At 39.7% G+C, this 22,778-nt stretch overlaps 1 protein-coding gene across 2 annotated transcripts in view; it reads left to right on the top strand.

Annotated features, from left to right (window-relative positions):
* Nucleotides 1–22,778, top strand: part of rxfp2a (relaxin family peptide receptor 2a) — a 70,850-nt gene that overhangs the window by 18,221 nt on the left and 29,851 nt on the right. For both annotated transcript variants that reach the window (XM_070555856.1, XM_015961611.3), the window contains exons 3-8: nucleotides 2,941–3,021; nucleotides 3,610–3,715; nucleotides 11,019–11,090; nucleotides 14,488–14,559; nucleotides 15,089–15,160; nucleotides 16,182–16,253. In XM_070555856.1, coding sequence (XP_070411957.1) covers nucleotides 2,941–3,021; nucleotides 3,610–3,715; nucleotides 11,019–11,090; nucleotides 14,488–14,559; nucleotides 15,089–15,160; nucleotides 16,182–16,253 — 475 coding nt within the window. The remainder of the gene's footprint in view (nucleotides 1–2,940; nucleotides 3,022–3,609; nucleotides 3,716–11,018; nucleotides 11,091–14,487; nucleotides 14,560–15,088; nucleotides 15,161–16,181; nucleotides 16,254–22,778) is intronic.

Raw genomic sequence — 22,778 nt, 5'->3', positions numbered from 1 at the left:
TTTTTCAGGCCTCTTAACAATGTTCTAACATAGAATCGCTATGAGTGAAGATGGAAAACAAACTAGGGTAAAAGGCCTTCTCCAGGTCAGTGATGAGGTCCTGCCCCAAGTGGAGGAGTTTGAGTATCTCGAGGTCTTGTTCACGAGTGAGGGAAAGATGGAACGCAAGATCAATAGGCAGATTAGTGCTGCATCTGCAGTGATGTGGGCGTTGTACCAATCTGTTGTGGTGAAGAGAGAGCTGAGCAAGAAGACAAAGCTCTCGACTTACCGATTGGTCTACGTTCCAACCCTCAGCTATGGTCACGAGCTTTGGGTAGTCACCGAAAAAACGAGATCGGAGTAGATACAAGCAGCTGAGATGAGTGTTCTCTGCAGGGTGGCCGGGCTCTCCCTCAGAGATAGGGTGAGAAGCTCGGTTATCCGGGAGGGGCTCGGAGTAGACCAGCTACACCTCCACATTGAGAGTAGCCGGTTGAGGTGTCTCAAGCATCTGGTTAGAATGCTTCCTGGACGCCTCCCAAACATGGCGGAGGAGAAGCCTGCAGTGTGCTTACTTCATCCTGCTTTTGTTCGGCTACATGTTACAGTATATTCAACAGGCAGCACACTTTTGTCCTCAAAATCAGACCAAGACAGTAAACCAATGGGCCATTCCCATCTGTACCGGGTCGACCCGGTCCGGGTAGCGTAGGTTGTTTACATATCTGGGTGGCCTGGTATTTTTCCGGGCCAACCAAGGCTCATTCTCAGCCCTCTTCTCGAGGGGGTCTGCTTCAGGCTGACCAGGGCTAACACACCCACTGCTGACAGCAAATTCACACCTTCCATTAGAGCAAGCCTCTGATTGGTGGGTAGAATCAGCCCACATGGGCTTAAGGCAAGGATGTGTGGAATCAACCGGGCCAGGCTGGGGCCGACTGGGGCTACCCGGCCCAGGCCGACCCGGTACAGATGGGAATGGCCCACAAGCTTGATGTCCCCGGCTTATGATCCGAGTGGTCCTGACATCCTTTCCAGCAGACCAGAGCACTCCTCACACAGCAGGAATATCTGATAAGATTATCTTTAGAGCCATTACATCATTCTTCTTACTTGGAAAGCACATTGAATTGCCTCTGTATGAAATGTGTTTTATAAATAAAGCTGCCTTACAGTAATTAGGTGTGATCTTAAGATTGTCGGAAGGGGAGAATCCGGTCAGAAATTGGTATATTGATTATGCGGTGAGAACTGGGTCTTAGAAGATCCTAATGCTGCTTAAGCACTTTCAAGTCTTTTTCCACAAATGCAGTGGAAACCAGTATTTGGGATTATGTAAATTATTGTGGCGAAGAGGGGTTTTTGCAATCAAATGCTACTTATTTGACCACTCTTCATACTTTAATGGACTCTAAACTTCATAATGAAAACGGAGACAACAAATATTGAAACTGTTATTTCTTTGTGTCATCCTTGGCCACAGCTGTACATCTATCCCTGACGCTGAAAATTACAAGGAACTGGTTCCAGCCTGAGATTTAGTCAAATTTAAGGACCTGGTTGAATCCACATTCTTTCTCAGTGGGATCATTCCTGGCGAAACGAAGAATAAATGCAATGTAACAATAAAATAGCAAGCTGGATAAGTGGTAACCGCTTTCAAAGCTGGTTGTTATTTGTAAAGATGGCAGAGGTAAAGTTTTTGTCTGGTCTTTTGTGCTTTGTGCCTGGCTGGGACAGATGTAGTGCATCCTCAGTGCAGGAATAAACCGCTGCACGGAAAATCCACTTTTATTATCCTCCCACCTTGTTGTTTAAAACAGCACACCTAAAAATTATAGCACTTATCATTTCATCTTTGAGATGTAATAAACTTTGCTGATTCAGTGCCCTTTGTTAAGACAACAAAAACTGGCTTGTTTTTCATGTTTGACTGCACTTCCTCATTATGGAGGTTCATTCGCCTGTAACCTATAGGGACAGACGTCAGGGGTAAATATCTGGCAGGATCATTAAACAGAGAATACCATAAAGACTGCGTGTTGATTTAGATAGTATAAAGGTAGACTGGCTGGATGCACGGAGGAGTAGAAACACTAGGACAGGGTGATAAAACACGCCGCAGAAAGAATAAAGAGACGAGAAAAGGAGGTGACATGTCTTTGGGAGACTCTGACAAGAATCCTCCTCTGGGTGTCCTGGTTAGACACAATGTTATGTCATACGAATGGAGACCTGTCCACCCCGCTTCTCACCCTCTGACTGCAGGGGAAAAAGCTCCAACCATCTGGAAACAGAACAGAGTCTGCAGGAAGTGGATGGTTGTATGTCATGAAAAGGGAAGAACGATAGCCAACTAGAGTTTTCTGCAAGGCGTGACGTGAACTGTCATAGCAGCAGAGACATTTCTTAACTCCTGCCTCGGTGCAGCATTGTGGAGGCTTTGAGTTATGGCTGGCTGTAAGAAGAGGCTGGCAGTCATGCAGAATTTGTTGCCATGCTTAAATTTAGACATCGCGTGTAACAGCAGCACCATGCTCAGCTCAGAGCCACTGATGCAAAATATGGCTTTTATTAAATCGCTGACAGCTTGTCAGTGATTCTTGCAGGTTGCTGTGTCAACGCATTTCAGTACAAATCATGTGTTAGCAGCTGATGTCGAGTTGCTAGGCTACAAGCAACAAAAGCTAATGAAGGAGGGAAATACAAAGTGGATTATTTAGTCGTTTATTTTTTTTTAACAGATGATAAATCATATAAATCTGGAATATTAGGTGCGTTTCCACTGTCGGAACTTCAGGGTAAATGTACGGTAACTTCCCTGCATATGCGTGTCTCCACTTCACTGAAGAATTTTGATCCTTTGTGCTCACTAATGTTTGATAAAAGCCTTTTTTGGGGGGCATCCCAGAGGACCTGTAGAGTTCTGTACCGTGTCTCCTTTGTTCATCTCTACAGGTGACAACATTGGCCTGGCAGACTTCATAGGTGAAACGCTTCAGAATGGACCTGTGATACCTTCCTTCCTGTATGAGTGCTGTAAGTTTGCACATGGTTTGTTTTATTTCTAAAGACAACATTATACTTTCATTTGATCAGATATTTTCCATGAGTCTTTTCGTCCCGGCGTCTGAAATTGAAGCGAAGGTGGTTCATCTCATCTTTTTCCATGAGTGCAGAGGAAACCGGTATTTGGGAATATGTAAATTCTTGTGGCGAAGATGGTTTTTGCAATCAAATGCTACTTATTTGACCACTCCTCATACTTTTCTGGACTCTAAACTTCATAATCAAAACGGAGACAACAAATATTGAAACATGAGTGTTTTCCATTTTCCATGAATGTTTTTAAACTTTAATTATTGCGGTCAAAAGCAACTATAGCCTTCGTTTCTTTCCTTTTTTATTTATTTTGAGGAGTGTTGCACAATCCAAAGCTCTTAAATGGATGCGAGGACTCTGTTAAGGCAACACTGGTTGATATAAAATAGGAGCAATTTGTACTTTCACGCATTGAGTCAAAAACCTTTCTGACCTGTTCATTACCCTATAATTTGTTTGACTTGATGCTGGTTAATTTTTTGCAGCAGATCTTGTGCCTGAAAATGATTTATTTTCATTTTGTAGTTTTGCAGGACTACCCAGAAAGCTGTGACTGCATCCAAACAGATGTTGAGTGTGTGGAGGTCAACCTAAAGGAAGTGCCCCCCATCTCTCCAAATGTCACCTGGCTGTAAGTGTCTTCTGTTTTTTAATAACTTAAAGCAGCAATCTGGAACTTTCCCCGTTCAGCAATTATACGTAATTGTTTTTAAAAATTCATATAGGATAGTTTTAGTGTGCAAGCTTTTGCTCAAGTAGCTAAATTGATGCAGAGCTGGCGACATTATATATATATATATATATATATATATATATATGTGTGTGTGTGTGTATATATATATATTATATATATATATATGTATATATATAAAAAATATATATATGAAAAATATATATCTATCCGATGGCGTGCAACCCCCCCCCCCCCCCTCTCACAAAGGAGCGCTTCGGGACGGAGCTCAATTTGAATCTTATCTCATCAAACTTCCTTTCATTTTCCTATCATTTTAAGCTCATCCACTGACCACCATCGTGAAGGTTTAGCTGGAAACAACTGCTGGAACTGAAGAAGCTTTTTAGATGAGAGGCGAAACATCTTCAAGGAAAACAAGAAATATTTGATTATTTCCAACCAAACGTTCTAGATGGATGACTGAGAATCGTTACAAACACAACTGGCCTGAAGTTTAAAGATGTTTTAAGTCCAACTTCATCTAGACAAGGGGAGAAATTTTACTTTTTCTAATCTTATTCAAGATTTTGGATATTTATTGCACTCACTAAAGACAGCTCATGCAGGAGATAGTAAAATATGAGTAAAACAAAATAATAAGGCTAAAATAGACGTCACGCACACTCTCACTCTCTCTCTCTCTCTCTCTCTCTCTCTCTCTCTCTCTCACACACACACACACACACACACACACACACACACCTTAATAAGACAAGTCTAAACTACAGAGAGAAATATAAAGAAAACTTAATATAAATGTAAACAGTCACATGTTGAGGTATCAGGATGAACTAGCTAAATATAAAGGTGCTGCGGTGCACTAATTGTCCAGCAAAATCCCCGATAGTGTGACCTCCAGCAGCAACATTCAGTTCTGCTCTTCACTCACACACACACACACACACACACACACACACACACACACACACACACACACACACACACACACACACACACACACACACACACACACACACACACACACACACATACAGCCATCCATTATCAGTTATAGCACATAAATTTGACTTCCATCTCTAATGCGACTAGCATCTTCTCGTACATCTATGAGCTCGTATGACATCGTGTCTCCCAGATTACTTCAAGATTCTATTAATGTTATTATTCCTGTCATTGGATGTTCTCTGTTGGCTGTTGAACTACGTTTACTGATTGCTTCGAAAGCAATTTCAGCATTATTACCAGTAAGACCTGTAAATTACTTTTTTACATTTGAGATTTTAAAATATTTCAACCACAAGCGATATGCATACATATATACAGGAACTATATAAACAGGAAAGTGAATTCTTGATCAGATAGGAAGGTTTTACGTGATTTATTTATTTATTTATTTTATTATCATGCCATGCTTCTATCGTGTAAATGCATCATCTTTTTGAACCAGGGCTGTTATCTACCATCCAGTGCAGCAATCTTGTGGCTGCAGTTAAGAGTAACCCTAAGCTATTACAGCTTCTTCCTTCTTATTTGCTCATGTCCTTCCAGGCCATTCAGGCCACATAGTGTCAGAAAAAGACAGAACTCTGTCCAGAAAGAGACTTTAAGAGTCAAAGTAAATATGGAAGTAAAACCACGGCTCGGTGCCATACATTTGTCAGCCATTAGATTATGCCATCAGATAAAATAAATAATCCAGAGTTTTGCTTTAAATGGATCCGGCTCGGTGTGTCACATCTTAAATCATCTGGATGGAAACAGTTCTCTCTTATGAAAATTTTATCAGATCTTTTTGCAGCCCTTAGGCTGAATTGGTGCAGATGTTGATGCATCTCAACACTTTCTAATGTGTTTTATTTTCAGATTTGACTAAAATTCCTATTTTGAGGAGTACACATTTTAAAAATATGACCATAAAATAGTTTTTGCTATTTTTAAATTAATTAAAAAAAAGATTTTGGCCCACAAATACTATTACCTTGATTCTGGCTCATCACTGACACGTTCAAATCTGTCATGATTTCCTATCGTCACAGTAATATTAGTGACTGAGTATCACATAATGCCTGTACTTCCTATATTCTTAATCTCCAGTCCCAAATTATTTGCACCTTCTTTTGAGGATAGGAACATTAATTTTTTGGATAGAGATAAAGTTTGCGTCCATTTTTATCCCAGGAGGCAGACATTGTCTGAAATGAGCACTGATCTCTAGACAGTTTCACAGCAATCCACTTCTCACACGAAGAGCGGGTCATTAAAGACAGCAACGACATCTTAGCCTTTTCCTAAGCCTGATTGGATTATCAGATGACTTCAGAGCCTTCAGAGTTTCATAATGATCCTCATTAAGAGGCTGTGGCTCAGAGGAAGAGCAGATGAGGACAAAGGGGACTTTGCTGTTCAAATAACAGTAGAAAATAATTAAATGAAAGCATACTAAATAATTATTCTCCATATCTTAGTTTTCAAACATTTTCATGTTTTTAAAAGTCATCTCCTTCGCTCTTTATGTTTCACCTGTAGATTATAAACATTTATGCTTTGCCTTTATTCCCCTGCTTTCTATTTTGTTTTAAATGAACTTTTGTACCTTTGATCTTACTACAGAGCACACCTATTGATGTTCCATGTCCCTGCTGAGCTCAACCTAATAGTTCTGCCTCATTAAATACTGATAGCAATTCATAAAGCGCTTTATGAGATCAGACTTTGCATACTTGGTTTCAATTAGTTAGATAATTTAACTCTTATTTCTTGTTTGCCAGAGCCATGCATACAAATGTCCTTTAGAGGCGGTTTTGTGTTTGTTTTCGTTTTATTTGTTCTAAGGAATAATAAATCTGGGACATTAATGTACCGGTAATTGGAACCACAGTGTCATGTTAGGATTGAGTCTTGACCCACGACGTGCAGAATCACGAAGAGACAAAGTGAGTGTAGAGAAATAGAGTGATGTAACTATCTAGAGTTGTATTTTAATATACTGTAAGTAGATCACTTGTTATAATCAGAAGATAGGCTGTTTCTATCATCAGGGAGTTTAATTAAACACTCTGTATTGACTTTGAGACAAGAAAGAGAGAGAGTTGGGATCATTTAAGAATCTTTAATTTCTTAATTATAAATTCTTAACAATCTATCAGGACTAACTCTGTGTTGTTTGGAAATGAATGTGATGTTCGATGTGTGTGTGTATGTGTGTGTGTGTGTGTGTGTGTGTGTGTGTGTGTGTGTGTGTGTGTGTGTGTGTGTGTGTGTGTGTGTGTGTGTGTGTGTGTGTGTGTGTGTGTGTGTGTGTGTGTGTGGTTGGTTCAGACTCCTTAAGCTGACGTCATTGAATCTGGTCGTCTTTGATTGTTATGACTAGATATCACGAGGCTTATAAAGTAATGACATGAGCTGCTATTTTGCCGTGTACGTACCCAGTGGGGGTCTCCCAGGTAGATCAGGAAATGCCAGGTCTGAAGACCTCGGATGTGCGCTGGAGCTGGTCGAAACAGCGATCGCAGCGTTTCAAAGCCCGTCTGAAGGGTCGACCCAGGTAACAATCGGCAGCGTCAGCAGGTGCTCTTATTTTGAAAGGCTGTCGTCTGGTTGTTAAACGACGAAAATCTCCAACTTCACAGTTCTTAGTTTAAAGAAGAAAACACATCTGGCCAGGCTGTGCTTCTCTTTGGGATGACGGTGAATAGAACTGAAGTCAAAATGGAACTGAGCTTAAAATGGCGTTGCCTTGTTTTATATCTCTGAATTGTTGATAAGTTTTAGTAAAGCGGATTGGACACTTTAAGTCAACAAGCCAGATTCTCTTGCGGCAGCCGAAAGCTCTGATTGGTTGGAACAATGTGTCATGTGTTTCTATGGAGATGAGGGTCAGTCTGTCTGTGCAGTAGTCCTGTTTTCTTTAAACACATAAATCATGACATCTTTATTCCACAGATCATTCACTTGATTATTATTGATCAACATCTGTTTCGACTAGCTTTAATCACAAATTAAGTACTTTGATTATTGAAAAGCGTTCTTCTTCTCCTTCTGGCTCTTCTCCTGGAATGTAAACAGTCTGAGGAACACCCGATCTTGGCGTTTTCTACACGGGTGTTACTATGTACAGGGGCAGCTGTGTGGAGCTGAAAATAATGAACTTCATAACGTTACATGAGTAAAAATAATATATTATTTATTGAGTTTGACGAGGCTGGGGAGACATCGGGGGAGGGCGGTTCTGGCAGCGTTCTGAGACAGAGAACAAGAATGAGTAATGTAAAGCAGACGGGGAAGGTGTGATTAGAATGGAGGCTTACGGATTCCAGTAAGGTAGTGGAGCGCTGAGAGGAGGGCGTGTCAGGTCTGAGTGGTAGCTGTTGGAGGAGGCTGGGAGCTGAGCACCGGTTACAGGAGCGGGCAGGTGAGCGCAGGAGAGCAGACGGCCAAAGGGAGAAGCGGTGTGGCGGGTGGACAGGCGATCCGGAGGCGCCTTGTTGTAACAGGTGAGAGTGCAGGTTGACGAGCTGGTAACAGGCAGATGATTAGAGTACCTGGGCGGGAGATCGGAGGAACATGACAGGTGATGACGAGGCTTTAACAGGCAGAACAGGATGCAAACAACCAGGGGCGGCGTTAGACCCGGCTACTTGGGCTGAAGCCCCGGATGTTTCATGAAAAGCCCCGGATCTAAATCGCGGAAGTAACATGCAGTACCAAAGTCCAACAGAGAGGGAGCAGCTGGCAGTAGTTTGTATACAGCCTGCCTGAGCCTCCACCACTGAAGAAGAAGCCCTTCAGCAGCCGGCTTCTTCTACAGTCTCTGCCTGAAACGCATGAGTGAAGATGGACATGAGGACGTTTTTTAGACCAAAAGTACAGCAACAGAACCCCAGCTTTGATGAGACTGGTGTTGACTCAGGTTTGTGAGTCTTATTTGAAAATATTTGTTGTGCTGCTGGTTTGCCTAAAGTTAGCTTACTATCAGGTAAAGTTGTTGGAGCAAGAAAGGGAATATTTACTATCATCTCACACTAAACACTAACAGGAACAATACTCTGCCCTGAATATGCTTAATATGTAGCTTCAGATTAAAAATTATGTGGTTCAAGACATATATGATGTTGACTAGTGCGTGTCACGTGTATGTGTGTGTGTTGAGCCCCGGATGTTCTTCAGTCCTTAATCCGCCCCTGCAAACAACTAGAAACAGGTCTAGAGCTGGTGTATACTACCCAATGTGAGTAATCATCCGGCACTGGTGAGTTGTCACACCGCGCCATATTAAATCCCCTGCGAGCTGATGCGAGAATTTGCAGCAGCTGCTCTCCGGGCGCGCCCACCTGCAAACAGGAAAACTCATGGAGAGGTTAGCTACACCCATTGTGACACACAGAACTGAGGCCTAGTCCACACGTAGCCGGGTTTTTTTAAAAACGAATATCCGCCCCTCCAAAAACTTGCATCCACACCACCTCGTTTTTAAAAAACTCTGTCCACACATACCCGGATAAATACGTTGTTAAGGACATGCCAGACCTGTAGGCGGGAGTACTTCCCCCGTTCTTAACCTCGTCCTTCGTCTGTGGTCTTCCGCAAGGAGCAGTAATTCCGCTTGCAAAAACAAACAAGCAAAAAGCGCTTGGACAATTGATAAAGCGAGCGCAGCTCTGAGGGCATCCATGCTGTCGGCTAGTGTAAACACAGGTCGCACACGTGATGTCAGCATTTTTTTGTCGCGGAAAGTGACGTTGCGGACCTTAAAACTCCGGTTTTGTCTGTCCACACTCAGACACCCAAAACGGAGAACACGCAGATCTTCACTTTGGCCGGAGTTTTTAAAAAGATCCGTTTTCGTGTGAAAAAACTTCATTTTCGTGTGGATCACAGGCCAAAACGTAGAAAAATATCTACGTTTTTGCAGATCCCCGGCTACGTGTGGACAGGGCCTTAGTTTGTGCTCCTAATTTGTCATTGATGAGTCATTTAAATGGGATTTTTCAGAGTTGGTCAGTGGTTAAAAGGAACTTTATTTTAGTTATTGTGCCGATAAATGAACATACGTTCTGCTTTTTCTTCCTTTTATGTCAGACAGCATCAATTAGAGGTTTGAATGCAATTTTTTCTTATCATGAAGCATAAAAAGTGGTTATCCTTGCAATAAATGACTTTCTGGTCTGAGCTGGGAAGTGAGGAGAGATATTAAACTAACTCATTTATTGAAGGGAATAATGGTCTTTACTTAGGTGCAGCTCTGCAACTGTTTATATTTCCTTTCAACTCTTTTGATCAAAGACACTTTTCTTTTCTTGCATCACGTTTTTGCAAATTAACCACTTTTCAAAAAATAAATTAAAAATAACTAATTCATTTTAGGTTTGCTGGGTAAATCATATGAAGAGTGGGATTATCCAACAAGCCTAGTCAGCTCTAAATTTATTGCTGCGATTTTGAAGACTTAAGATATCCCACTATGGAATTAAATGATGAAATTATGCTAACCACATTCAGAGGTTGTCGTTTATCCTGAGTCTCTGTGGCCTTGAAAGGTCTTCATTTATTTAAAATTAAACCAGATTTCATCTTTAATGATAATAATACTAAGCCACAGTCTTGTCTGTATAAGTCTTTTTTTTATTTCTAATGGTGATTTTTCTGTCTGAGAACAGTGAGCAGGTTTTCTTTCCTCTATTTAATTAATAATTATTTATTTATATAATGTTTCACCATGGGGGTGCGCAGTGGTTAGAGCTGTTGCCTTGCAGCAAGAAGGTCCTGGGTTCGATTCCCGGCCTGGGATCTTTCTGCATGGAGTTTGCATGTTCTCCCTGTGCATGCGTGGGTTCTCTCCGGGTGCTCCGGCTTCCTCCCACGGTCCAAAAACATGACTGTTAGGTTGATTGGTCTGTCCAAATTGTCCTTAGGTGTGAGTGTGTGTGTGCATGATTGTTTGTCCTGTGTCTCTCTCTGTGTTGCCCTGCGATGGACTGGCTCTCTGTCCAGAGTGTACCCCACCTGAGGACACCCCACCCCCACCCCGCAACCCCACGTGGACCAGCGGGTTCAGAAGATGGATGGATGTTTCATCGTGCTTTATTGCACACAGGACTGATATTGACACAGAGTGTCTGTGTGTGTTGTGTGTTCATATTTCTGCTGTCTTTCAGGATCAGCTTCTTGTCTTTCACCTCTCCGTACCTCCTTGCTTGCAGCCTGTTTTTCTAACTTTGTTATTTCTCGGATTGCGTTGCAGGTCGCTGAGGAGCAACAAAATCCATGTTCTGCCGGACTTTGTTTTCTCTGAATACTCAGCGCTAGAGAGATTGTGAGTAGTGTCATCTCCATTAGACCTCCATCTTTTGTTTGTTACATAACTGAGTTTGGGGTTTATTTCTGAAGGAAATGTAAGAAAACAGCTAAAAGAACATTTTAGGGGGGCATATTCTGCCAAACTTACCATTTGCATCTTTGTTTGTAGCCATGTGAGTCTCTACTGTCTCTGTAAACACACCAAGTGTGAAAAAAATCTTTATTTTTTTGTTAGTGGAAATTATGTGTCTAAAACAAGCCGTTTCAAAAGTTCCTGTTTGTGATGTCATAAATGGGGAGTAGAATAGAATCACCTCTCACATGAAAGAGGGAAGTTCTGCTGGAGGAGCAGCGGCTCTGCTCCAAGCCCCTCTTGGATATCAGAGCGTCTCGGCTTATAGCAGCCTGAGCATGAGAGGAGTGCGTGTGGCCACCTCCAGTGTGTTTTCTTAAATTGGCAGAGCCCTGAAACGGCTCACTCTGGAAGGTACTGAAAATGTTGAGAATAAAACTGCGAATATCATTTTCATTTTAGAGGGATTTGGTGCAAAGAACTTCATAAACATGTTTTGTAGGGGTGTAAGAAAATATCGATATGGCAATATATTGTTTTTTTTTTCCCTGCGATATTATATCGATATTCAAAAGCCGTGTGTTGATTTCTTGGAAGAATTTACATGCAAACATTTGTGTATTTTCTTTTCTTTTGGTGCAATTCAAAGGCCAACCGCTAGTTGGCAGAAGTGTGCAGTGGGTTTTGTTTCCACCATTGAAGTGTAAATCCTTCTATCGTGGTTCAGATATGTTACACATGTTATGCATCAGTTAGCACTTTTTGTTGAATTTTCTTCCAATAAATTCAGTCTAAAAAAATTGCTAATATCGTCTGGCTGAATGGATCGCAATATATCGTGATTTATCGTATCGTCTCCCCTGTATCGTGATACGTATTGTATCGCCAGAATTTCAGCAATACACATCCCTGTTTTGTATCGACCATAGAAGTAACATAACGTAAGAAAAAACATCACAATGTGTCTCCTTTCATGGTAGATATAACAACGCAGGATGATTTAAAATATCTCGTCCTTGCTCTCAACTATAGAAAAATGGCAAATGGCCTCTATTTGTGTAGCGCCTTCTTACGGTTCTTCAACCCCCCCGAGGCGCTTCACAACATAATCATAGTCATTCACCCGTTCACTCACACTGGTGGGGATGAGCTACGGTGTAGCCACGGCTGCCCTGGGGCCCACTGATCACCAGTCCCTCCAACCACCACCAGCAGGCAAGGCGGGTTAAGTGTCTTGCCGAGGGACACATCAGCAGCATTCTCTGGTCAGAGCCGGGATTGAACCTGCAACCTTCCGACTACTGGACAACCCACTCTACCTCCTGAGGTACTGCTGTCCCCTCAACTAGTTTTATTTTACTACTTAAATATTTTGTAATGGATGAGAAAAGACGTTCAAAGTTCAGCTCATCTTAACTCGTTTTTTGAACTCAAATTATTTAAAAAAAGAACAAAAATATCTAAAAGATTAAAAAAATGTTTGAAGATAGCATGAAATGGCAATAGTAAAAACTGTGAATAAAAATGTGAGGAAAGGGAAAAGGAACGTGAATGAGAAAAGGTAATCAGTGGATCCGGGGAAAGGCAGGATTGGTAGAAAGAGCTGAATGAGGAGAAGGTAGTGATGAAGAATTACTTGTGTCTGCAAGCTCCTTTTATCTCTTAACCTTGTGACTAACTTTTTAACATGTGACGTAAGATGTAGCAACATTTTTGTTCTAATTGTGTTGCCGTAGTTCTGCTGCATGGCTCACTGTTGATCCTGCTGCAGAAATGAGCAGACAGTGGCTGATTAGAGTTGTTCTAGTAATTTTATGTCCTTAATCAATAATATTCAGACTAAAGAATGACTACAGGGTGTGGTCTAATTGTTACTGTATCTATATATTGAATAAGTGACTGCAGCTACAAGCCTTCATATTAATGATGTGAAGAGGTTAAACAGTTATATTATTAGCAGATGTTTGCTTTAGATTACTGTTTACACTCAACATGGGTCTGTGATCACCTCGTAAGTTTTAAAATGCACATAATGATCAGGATTTTAAATAAAAACCCTAAAATGTAGCTTAAAAAAAAGGAAAAAGCATCAACAAGCTCATGTATAAATATGAAAATAAAGCAAGCAGTCAACAGCAATATTAGTTACCCTAATTATTTATTCAGTAGGTCACTTTTTAATCTACTTTTGCATTTTGCTGCTATATTTTTACGTTTATTCCGATCAGACTAATAAAAATACTAATAAAATTAATGCCTGTCTGCACAGACTAACTTTTACAACAGGAAATGCAATTGTTTGCACAGTTTTATTGTCATTATTTTGTTTTTCCTTAAGCTCTAAACTAATTCCAGGCCCAATTTTTATCTGTTTTTAACAACGTGGCATCACCTGATGTCACATAAAATACAGTTTCACATAAAAATTAATGATGGAGCTTCATCAGTTAAAAGTATGCCGCTGTTGCAGTTTTATTATCCACAATTACTCAGGATTCATACGTGCACTTCAGGGATTAGAGCTGTAATTGGCTAAATAGCATTAAATATAATTGATGAGTTTTTTTTGTTTGTTCAAGAAATTTGTTAAAGCAAAAAAAAAAAAAAAAAGAAAAAGAAAAAGAAGATGGAAGAAACAAAGCTGCAAATTTTTATTACTTTGGAATAAGAAGGATAAGGATCCTCCGGGTTTCTTGCAGATGTTTTGTTCTTTAGTGGAAATGATAGGACTCGATCCGCACGGCTGCTATGAGGTCACCACTTCCTGACCTTAACAGTTGGACATTTCTTACTCTTTATTCTCACAGACCTTCCAGGTGGAGGTTTAATCACAAAAACTGTGCTGCAAACGTGATTAATTCAATCTATTGTGCAGGATTGTCCCAAATATTCTGCTTTTGTTGTATTTTATCATATAAAAAGGGCGTTGAAGTTAAAACTATGACAATTTCAAACACGTTGTTTTATTTCTTTTTCGTTCTGTTTGTGTTAAAGATTCACTTTTTTAAACTATTTTTACATCTTTTTTTATTTTAACCTGAGACCCTGTGATTTCTTGCACTTTATTTTATTCAGTCAATTTAGACCATTTTTATTATTAGACACTTGATATTGTCTTGAAATGTTGCTTATTTTTGTTTAATTTTTTTCTTATGTTTGTCAAAAAAGTTATTCCATTTAAGAAAAATTACTGTTATTGTTTTGTTCACGTTTAAGAGCCGACTAATCTGTAATTTATCATTACAGATACCATCATTAAATCACAACAAATACAAATTCAGGTCTCTGGATACATTTCAGGAAAAGGAGAAAATAACGTTTTTATGTTCTCTAATTTTAGGTTTCTGCAAAACAACAGCCTCCAGTTTGTATCTAAACACGCGTTCAGTGGTCTGTTCAGCTTGAAAAAATTGTAAGTATATATAATTTTATTTACTTATTTTTAAAGCTGCAAGAAATTTGTTTTAATTGTTCATTAATTGTTTAATTAATGTGTTTTATTATAGAAAGGATTAAAGAAAAGCTCAGAGTCATTAATTAAAGATAATTACTCACTTATTCAAATAAAGAGATCACCTGCATGCATAATTGGGAAGCTAAACAGGAGATCACTGTTGCCAGCCACCTGCTGCATGTCGGAAGAGGCCATTCAAGTTCAGAGCAACTAAACGTCAACTGTCACTGATGCAAAAATTCACTGGAACAATAAATATTTAGCCCAATAAAAGGTTAAGAATTAACTCAATGTGCTGAAAATAAGTTCTGATTTGTGAGAAAAGCCATTAACCCTTAATAACTTATCCCAGCTGGAGTTTTATAGGAATCATGTTTGTGGACTTTAAAGGTTTCTTTTTGTTTAGTTTTGTTTCTCTTATCAGCAGATACATGGACGGAAGATTTTCGTTTTTATTTAAATGTTCTGTGCTTGTTGCTTTTTCCAGATTTCTCAGTGAAAATTTAATATCCTCCCTTAGTCCTGGTGTGTTCAGGGACCTGAATCGATTAGAATGGCTGTGAGTAATGCAAGCAAACACACACACACACACACACACACACACACACACACACATAATATTATGGTCTGTATTTGGGATTTCCTTTTTAGGTTTTTGCTTTAGGACACATCAGGACAGCAAATACCTCCTGTTGAGAACTGGAAATGCAGAAAAATGTGGTTCTGAGCTCCAAATGATACACAGCTGTTGCAGATAAAGATGGATTTTTTAACCCCCATTTTAACTTTTTTTTCAAAATGTATTTAACTGAAATGTTCCAAAACAAGATCAGGAACCTGCTCACAAGGTGGGACACTAATGATGCTGATGCTTTAATTCAGAGACGGATCAATTTTTGCACCATTGCTTCATTTCTCAGCTTAAATAGAATCTGGCTGTAGCATCTCAGATGACTTTTTTCCCTTTTTTTTGTCAGCTAATGGAAATCTAAGCAGATTATGTAAATTAGATGTTTAAAAATATTATTTAAAACAAGAAATTTGAAAAATTCCTGCATCCGTTTTCATCCATTTAGTACATGCATTAAATATGATTTATTATCTCTGTAAATTGAGACCAGATGCTGATCTTGATCTGATTATTTACTTGTTTGCAAGAAACCAGAAAGAAAAAACTGTTGCTGAAAGTGTTGAAACGTGGTTTCCACAGCTTTGTTGGCTCGTTCCGATCATCCATCTGGAGTGATTTCTTTTGGCAGCACCTTAAAATTTGATAAAGAGATCAGCTTAGCTTCATTTCCTCAGTAAAGTTAATCCCAGCAGATTACACCTGAACTGGCCTCTTGATACTGGCTTTCTGTCCAGTTCAGGGCCCATTTAAAACGTTTTTAATGGTTTGGCACCAGATCCAGAGCGACATCAGCAGTGAACCCCCCCACCTGTGGAACAGCTGAAACCTTTTAACAGTGAGCTCAAAACATTACTCACAAAAAAAGAGAAAGGATTGCTTAAGGCCCATCTGTTTCTTCTGGCTTTTAGCTCTGGTGAATCTCCTGTCTTATTTATCTTTCATTTTCCAGGATTTTGGATCATAACCCACTAAGCAGCTTGACCCATGAGACCTTCCTTGGCCTTCACTCCCTCGTGTACCTGTGAGTTCACTTTTTAGTTAATATAACAGTTTCTTTGAGTTAAAAATTGCCTCTAATAAACAAAAAGAAGAAACTCTACTCAGATAAAATAAATTCGAAGAGTCCAACTTGCAAATGAATTTTATTGTTCTTACAGTTTGCATGTTGGACAAACCCTCCATGTCGTCACCCGTACGTTTCTGAAGAGCTGAATTGAAGCCTAGTGGGCGGTTCCCAGCATCGCCATCTTGCAACCTCACGCGTCTCGTCACACCCAGATCTGTAGAAAGAGAGTTGCGACACGCATTGAACTCACCGACTCACGGTCACGTGGTTCATGGAGCTCTCAATAGTTCCAAACATCCCAGCGCCGTAAGTCAGTTTGAATGGCCTACGGTAGGACAAATAAAAAAAATTGAATATTGTCACATTTCCCCTGGCGATTTTGGTTATTATTGAATAATATTATATATTATATTATATATTATGTCCTAATTCCTTCACAAAGTTGCCTATTTATTTATTTCCGAGCATTTTTAGGACGACAAACACCCGTGACTGTTCTACATTACAGGAACACGACAGTCCTAACACACTGTAGAACACATTTAGACCACATACATTACTATAATATAATATAGCAATAAATTTGATGTAGTAATGCAACACACTGCTCTAATATAAGCATATTTAATAACTTTAAGTCCTACAAGAAGCCCTAAACTCGAGTTATAATATCCATTTTAAAGTGGTTTATTGAAAGCTAGAATTCTGCTCCAGCTTACCTTGAAGAAAATATGTAGCTGTTTATGCTTTGAATGATGATCTATTATGTTCAGTAGAATACATTTTACAATCATTACTTTATATTTTTATGTGAAGACAGTACATGCATCTACCCAGTTTATCTGGCTTCTATAGCCTGACTAATAGCAACTACTTAAAAAGAAATTTTCAATAAAACTGTATGGTCAAACACAGTAGATAAAAAAGTGTGTGTTAATTATGAAAAAAAAGAGATTACAAACTTGAACATGTATAACAGCATTTTTAATAAAGCATTTTACCAACATTATGTTTAGTCATTACATATGTGCAAATAAGCTGAATCATTAATTATGAGCAATGTACTCAAGACCTAATGAAACTCTTTTGAATAACTTTATTTTGATAATTATTAAAATAAAATGTGTCTGTGGGTTAAAATTTGAAATTACAAAATTTAGGGTTGAATACAATTTTTAAATGTAATTTTACGTCTCTATATTTTTGGTTTAGTTCAATATTTCTATATGTGCAAAAATATTTTAATAATCCCTTTCTAGGTTGAATATCTAACATGGTTGGCTGCGCTGCATATAGCAATAGGTCTGAGGGAGGAATCAGAATTATGGCTTCCCCAAAGATGCAGAGAGAAGAAGAAAATGGTTGGCTCAAGTCAGCAGGAGCAACCTCACCATGACCAGATATCACAATAACAAAAAGCTGTGTGTAGTGAGTTTAATGTGCACTCTCAAATGTTTTCTATCAAGGCTCTACATGTTTTGCTCTCAACTACACAAGGCTGCAATTAAACTGTTAAATGTGGCAGGAAATAAACTAATACACCACTCTACAGGCACATTTTGAGGAGGAACAGTTTACTAAGCTTAGGCAAGGCAAGGTGAGACTCAGGGCTGATGCTGTTCATCGCCCTGAACCAAGGAGGAGGAAGGATCCCGTACAGCAGAACCACTGCACGTTGATCCACTGACCAGTGACCACACATATTGTACTCAAGTAAACTGGTACAAATCTTTTGAAATATTAGACATTTGTATTTATTTTATTTTAAAATGATTCTTTATTCAAACAGTGTCATTATAATTTCAGAGAATGAGGAAAGCAGCAGCAGCAGTGAGGCAAATGAGATGAGGGAAAGTGAGGGGGGACATGAGATGGTATCAGGAGAGAGGGACATCCCAGGAAGCCATGAGGAGCCGGCGTCAGGGCCAGGAGGAGAAAGGAACAGGCCATGCAACCAGGGAACCCAGCTGGAAAACCTAAGGGAGGAAATAGAAAATCAAAAAGGCATGAAAAACACAAGAGGCATTAAATGGAGTAAACAGACAATCAAAAAGGCCGTACAGCTCTGTTTTTCAGTGGGTTCAACAGGCTACAGGTTTCTTCAGGACACGAGTATCCCTCTGCCTGATGTTAGAACCCTGCAAAGACAAATTCAGGCCATTAACTGGAACCAGGTGTGTTAGGAGAGGTGTGTGACATGCTCAGTTTGAAGGTTAAAAACATGACAGAGATGGAAAGAGAGTGTGTGCTTACTGTGGATGAGATGGCCATCACTCCAAGCGAGCATCACTCCATCACAGACCCAACTGGGATTTGCCACCACCGTTGTTTCTGGTCAGCTCTCCGCTCAGCCACTATGAAAACATGAAGATGGACACAACACAGTTTAACCTTTAATGGTTAAATAAGATTTTTGTTTTAGTAACTCTTTAACATTTATTTATTGATAGTTGTGTTATTGTTAATTCTTATTTCTTGTCATTCCTTAATAACAAAATTGCAAATGCTAATATTATAAAGCAAGTGGAAATGAGCAGTTTTATGGAAAATGTCTAATTTTTAAAAGTTATTGTTCGACTACTGTTCTTGAATTATCTTAATTCTATTCTTATTACTTGAGTCCACAAAACAGAACAACATATCTTCTTACGTTCGTAATCCTGTTTGTCTCATGCTTCAGCAGTTTGTTGCAGTCAGTGTTTTAACTGAAAATTATTAAATAATTACTTGTCTTCACAATCACATTTTCTTTATTATTGGTCTCTCCATTTGTGCTTCCATTTCTGATGCATGTTCATGTTGAAACAGCAACCAGCAACGTATTGTACAAAAAAAAAAAACAAATTAAACTAATAATGTAAAAAGTTCACAACCTATTTCAAACTGTGGGGGGAATATTTTTAAAACGTAGAATCAAACAAACTGAAATAAACCCGTGTACAGCTCACCAAGCTTGTCTAAATCTCTCCTGCTCACAATCAACAAGCTGCACACAATTAGCTCATTAAAGGTTATCTAGCAAAAACTGACAACATAAAATATCACTGTTGGCTTATTTTGGTACGAAGTGGTTAGCTAACGCTTCACAATGCAAAAAATAATAATAATAATAATAAGATGACATTTCATCAACTTACCGGAGAAAATCCTTCCAAAACGCCGAAAATGAACTGCGGTCAATGCAGCAGCGGGGGCTGTTTGGAACTATTCTAAGCTACATGAACCACGTGACTTCCGCATTCCATTCTTTCCATAGAAGTCTATTGGAGTGACGTAACTCTTTCCTTCTACAGCTCTGGTCACACCTGGAGAATACACAAAATGAAGCTGTGAGGGTGGGGCAGATGAGTGGCACCCATCGACATATAAATATTGGACAATGGGTTTCCATAGACTCCAATAACACGTTTTGGAAGAAAAATGAAGAAAATTTATTTCACTTCCGGGATTGCTTCAATTTTTCACCCGCATTGTGGGGGCTTGGTGGCACCCAAGCCCCCACAATGCGGCTCTAAAATTGGTCTCAACCCGGAAGTACCAAAAATTGCGGTTCCACCCTCATCCGCTGGGGGCTGGTGTCAGAAGCGAGCAAATCCTCATTGACTCCCATGTTAAAAATACCATTTTCACAGCAGAAATAAACGTTTACAGCCCGGTACCAAAACATGTTTTTGGTTTAAATGATCTAGTTTACACTCATGACAACTCTGAGGGGGGTGAATTGTTTTCTTGCTCTTCTGTTTAAGTGTATTAAAAGCCTAAAATTTTGTATAATTAATGAGCATCCGACCCACGTGACCACAGAGCTAGCTCCGTGGAAAGGCCTCAGTAGAGCCTCGGTCTGGCTTGGAAACTGTTCCGGCATTTTGAGTCTCTGTGTTTGTGTATTCTTTTTTGGATATTTTTTGTGCAATTGTTGGACAAAATGACTTGCTGTGGCATTAATTGCACTAATAGAGCGTCCAAGGAGTCTCCACTTCATTTTTTTCGGTAAGTAAAATTATATTTATGTATTTTAGGTCACTGCCGAGCTGAGCTTAGATGTTAACATGTACTGTTTAACCATGAAACTAAAATGTAATAGGGTAAAACCCAGTGCATTTAACATAATGCTGCACTTAAGAAAATGGGTTGAAATATAACATGTTGGTGGAGCTGGGTTCCGACTATCGGCTTGTGGAGCTCTCAGGAGACCGATGTTTTCCACCCGTTCTCGCCTCCTCGCAGCTTGGCGCATCTCTGTCTGATCGCGGCTTCTGTGTGCTGCGCGGGCTGCCGGCTTGTGGAGCTCTGTGACGGAAACCTTTCCACCCGGTTCTCCCCAGCGGCAGCTCTGCGCATCTCAGATCGCAGCGGTGCTTGACGGAACCTGTGACACGGTCAAAATAGCGGTGGTGGCCACCTCCCATTTTAGTACAAAAACTTATTATTGGAGTCTATGGAAACCCATTGTCCAGTATATGTATGTCGATGGTGGCACCCAACAAACTTTAAGCCCATGTAGCTACGAGCTAACCAAAGCGTTTGAGCCAGAAACCACAGTTGAGCGACTCTGCTACACTGCCTTCTAGGCTGTAACACTTTTAATGTGAGGCAGAGGCTGAGTTCTTCTGTGGAGCAAGCAGGAGGGCAAGCTGCTAGAGCTAGCACTGATGGTTCATCAGGCACATGTCAATCAAAAGGACACACCCTAATTATTCATAATTTAAAGTTTTAAACATATGAGTTACAAAACATATAAATAAATCACTGTAAATCATTTATGTTTATGTATTTAGCAGACGCTTTTGTCCAAAGCGACTTACATGTGATAATCGGCATTTTGCCCTTGAGGCTAACAACAATAGTAACAACACATTGACATCAGTCATGGAGAGGAGGGAACAAGGAGTGGACAGTAGAGAGGGGGGACGGGTGCAGGCAAGGTGCTAGTTAAGAAGATGCTCTCTGAAGAGCAGGGTCTTCAGGAGTTTCTTGAAAATAGAAAAGGAAGCCGCAGTTCTGGTAGTGTTAGGAAGGTCATTCCACATTTGTGGAACAATGCATGAGAAAAGTCTGGATTGTCCTGAGCGTGGTGTAGGCACTGCTAGCCGACAATCCTGTGATGACCGGAGAGGCCGGGCAGAGACATAAGCCTTTGCAAGAGGATTCAGGTAGATGGGAGCCGTACCGTCTCGGACTTTGTATGCTAAAAATCATTTGTCATGACGGTAAACCCATTTGAACCTAAAATGTTTTTGTACCAGTAAACATGTTTATTTCTGCTGTGAAGTTAGCGTTTTTAACTGGGAAGTTGCTTCTTTTTGGAGCCAGCACCTAGTGGATGAGGGGGGAACTGACATTTGTGTAACTTCTATGTTGGTTTCAGTTTTGCCAGGCAAAGTTTGCCCCTTGGTTGAGAACTAAAAATAAAAAAAGTGTGATGTTGGGGTTTTTAAATCGTGTAGCGTCATGAATGTCCCGTTTTTGACTTAAAGGTCATGATCTGCTGCATCTGCTCGAGCAGAGACATAAAGTCTCTGACAGGCTAATCTACACAAGATAGTGGCCAAGGTCTTTCATGCACTCTACTCATCTGAACTGCTTCACCTCTGTACAGCTCAAGATGAAGACGAAGAACTCTCTTTTGATAAACACATAATCAACAACTCTGTTATTACCAATAATAATGTGAACCCAATTTTCAATCAATCTGTGAAATGACAATGTTATTACTTAATCAATTTCCTTCTGGGATTAACAAAGTATTTTTGAATTGAATTTGAATTGATATTATAATCCTGTGATCAGTAGTATTTTACAAGTAATTATAATCTTGGAAATTTGCAGTAGACACAAATGACACGTAATGCTTAAGTCACACGACACATTTCCTTTTGTCTGATCCAATCTGAACCTTTGTTTCTGGCGCGAGGCGTGGTGTTTGTATAAACCCTCTTTTGCATGTCAAATTCTGATTCGCCAGTAAACCAAAATATGACAATTATAAAAACTATTCTACGCCACCTTTTCTGATTTCAGACCTTTCTGAAAGCACACTGCTGGTCTCACAAAGTCCCGAAATCATGAGAGAATTGCAACACCACGCGTGATTTCAAAAGTCCACACAATAACAAAGAAACAAAAAAAGGGTTGTTTTCTGTTTGTTTACATCAACTACGGGGTTCACAGAAAATGACATACATTTATCTTTACGTGACTTTTATTTAGAAAATTTCCAAATGTTTTACAGTGCCTTCGTGTTTGACTTCCTGTTTGGCCCAATCTTAACTGTGGAGTTTGACGTGTTTTAGAAGCGTTGTGCATAAGAAATAGACTTGAAATGTAATGATAGCGTCCCTTAGGTTCTGGGGCGCGTCCAAAACGAAAGGAACACGTCCACTATAACGGCGGCTAATTACCACATGTTGTGTTTCGCATCCATTTTAACAAAGCTTTGGATTTCCTGTGGAAAGAAGGCTTTACTGTATGTCCTGTATA

Source organism: Nothobranchius furzeri, chromosome 10, assembly GCF_043380555.1.
Source record: "Nothobranchius furzeri strain GRZ-AD chromosome 10, NfurGRZ-RIMD1, whole genome shotgun sequence".
Classification (NCBI taxonomy): domain Eukaryota; kingdom Metazoa; phylum Chordata; class Actinopteri; order Cyprinodontiformes; family Nothobranchiidae; genus Nothobranchius; species Nothobranchius furzeri.
This window is presented reverse-complemented; position numbering and strand designations above follow the sequence as displayed.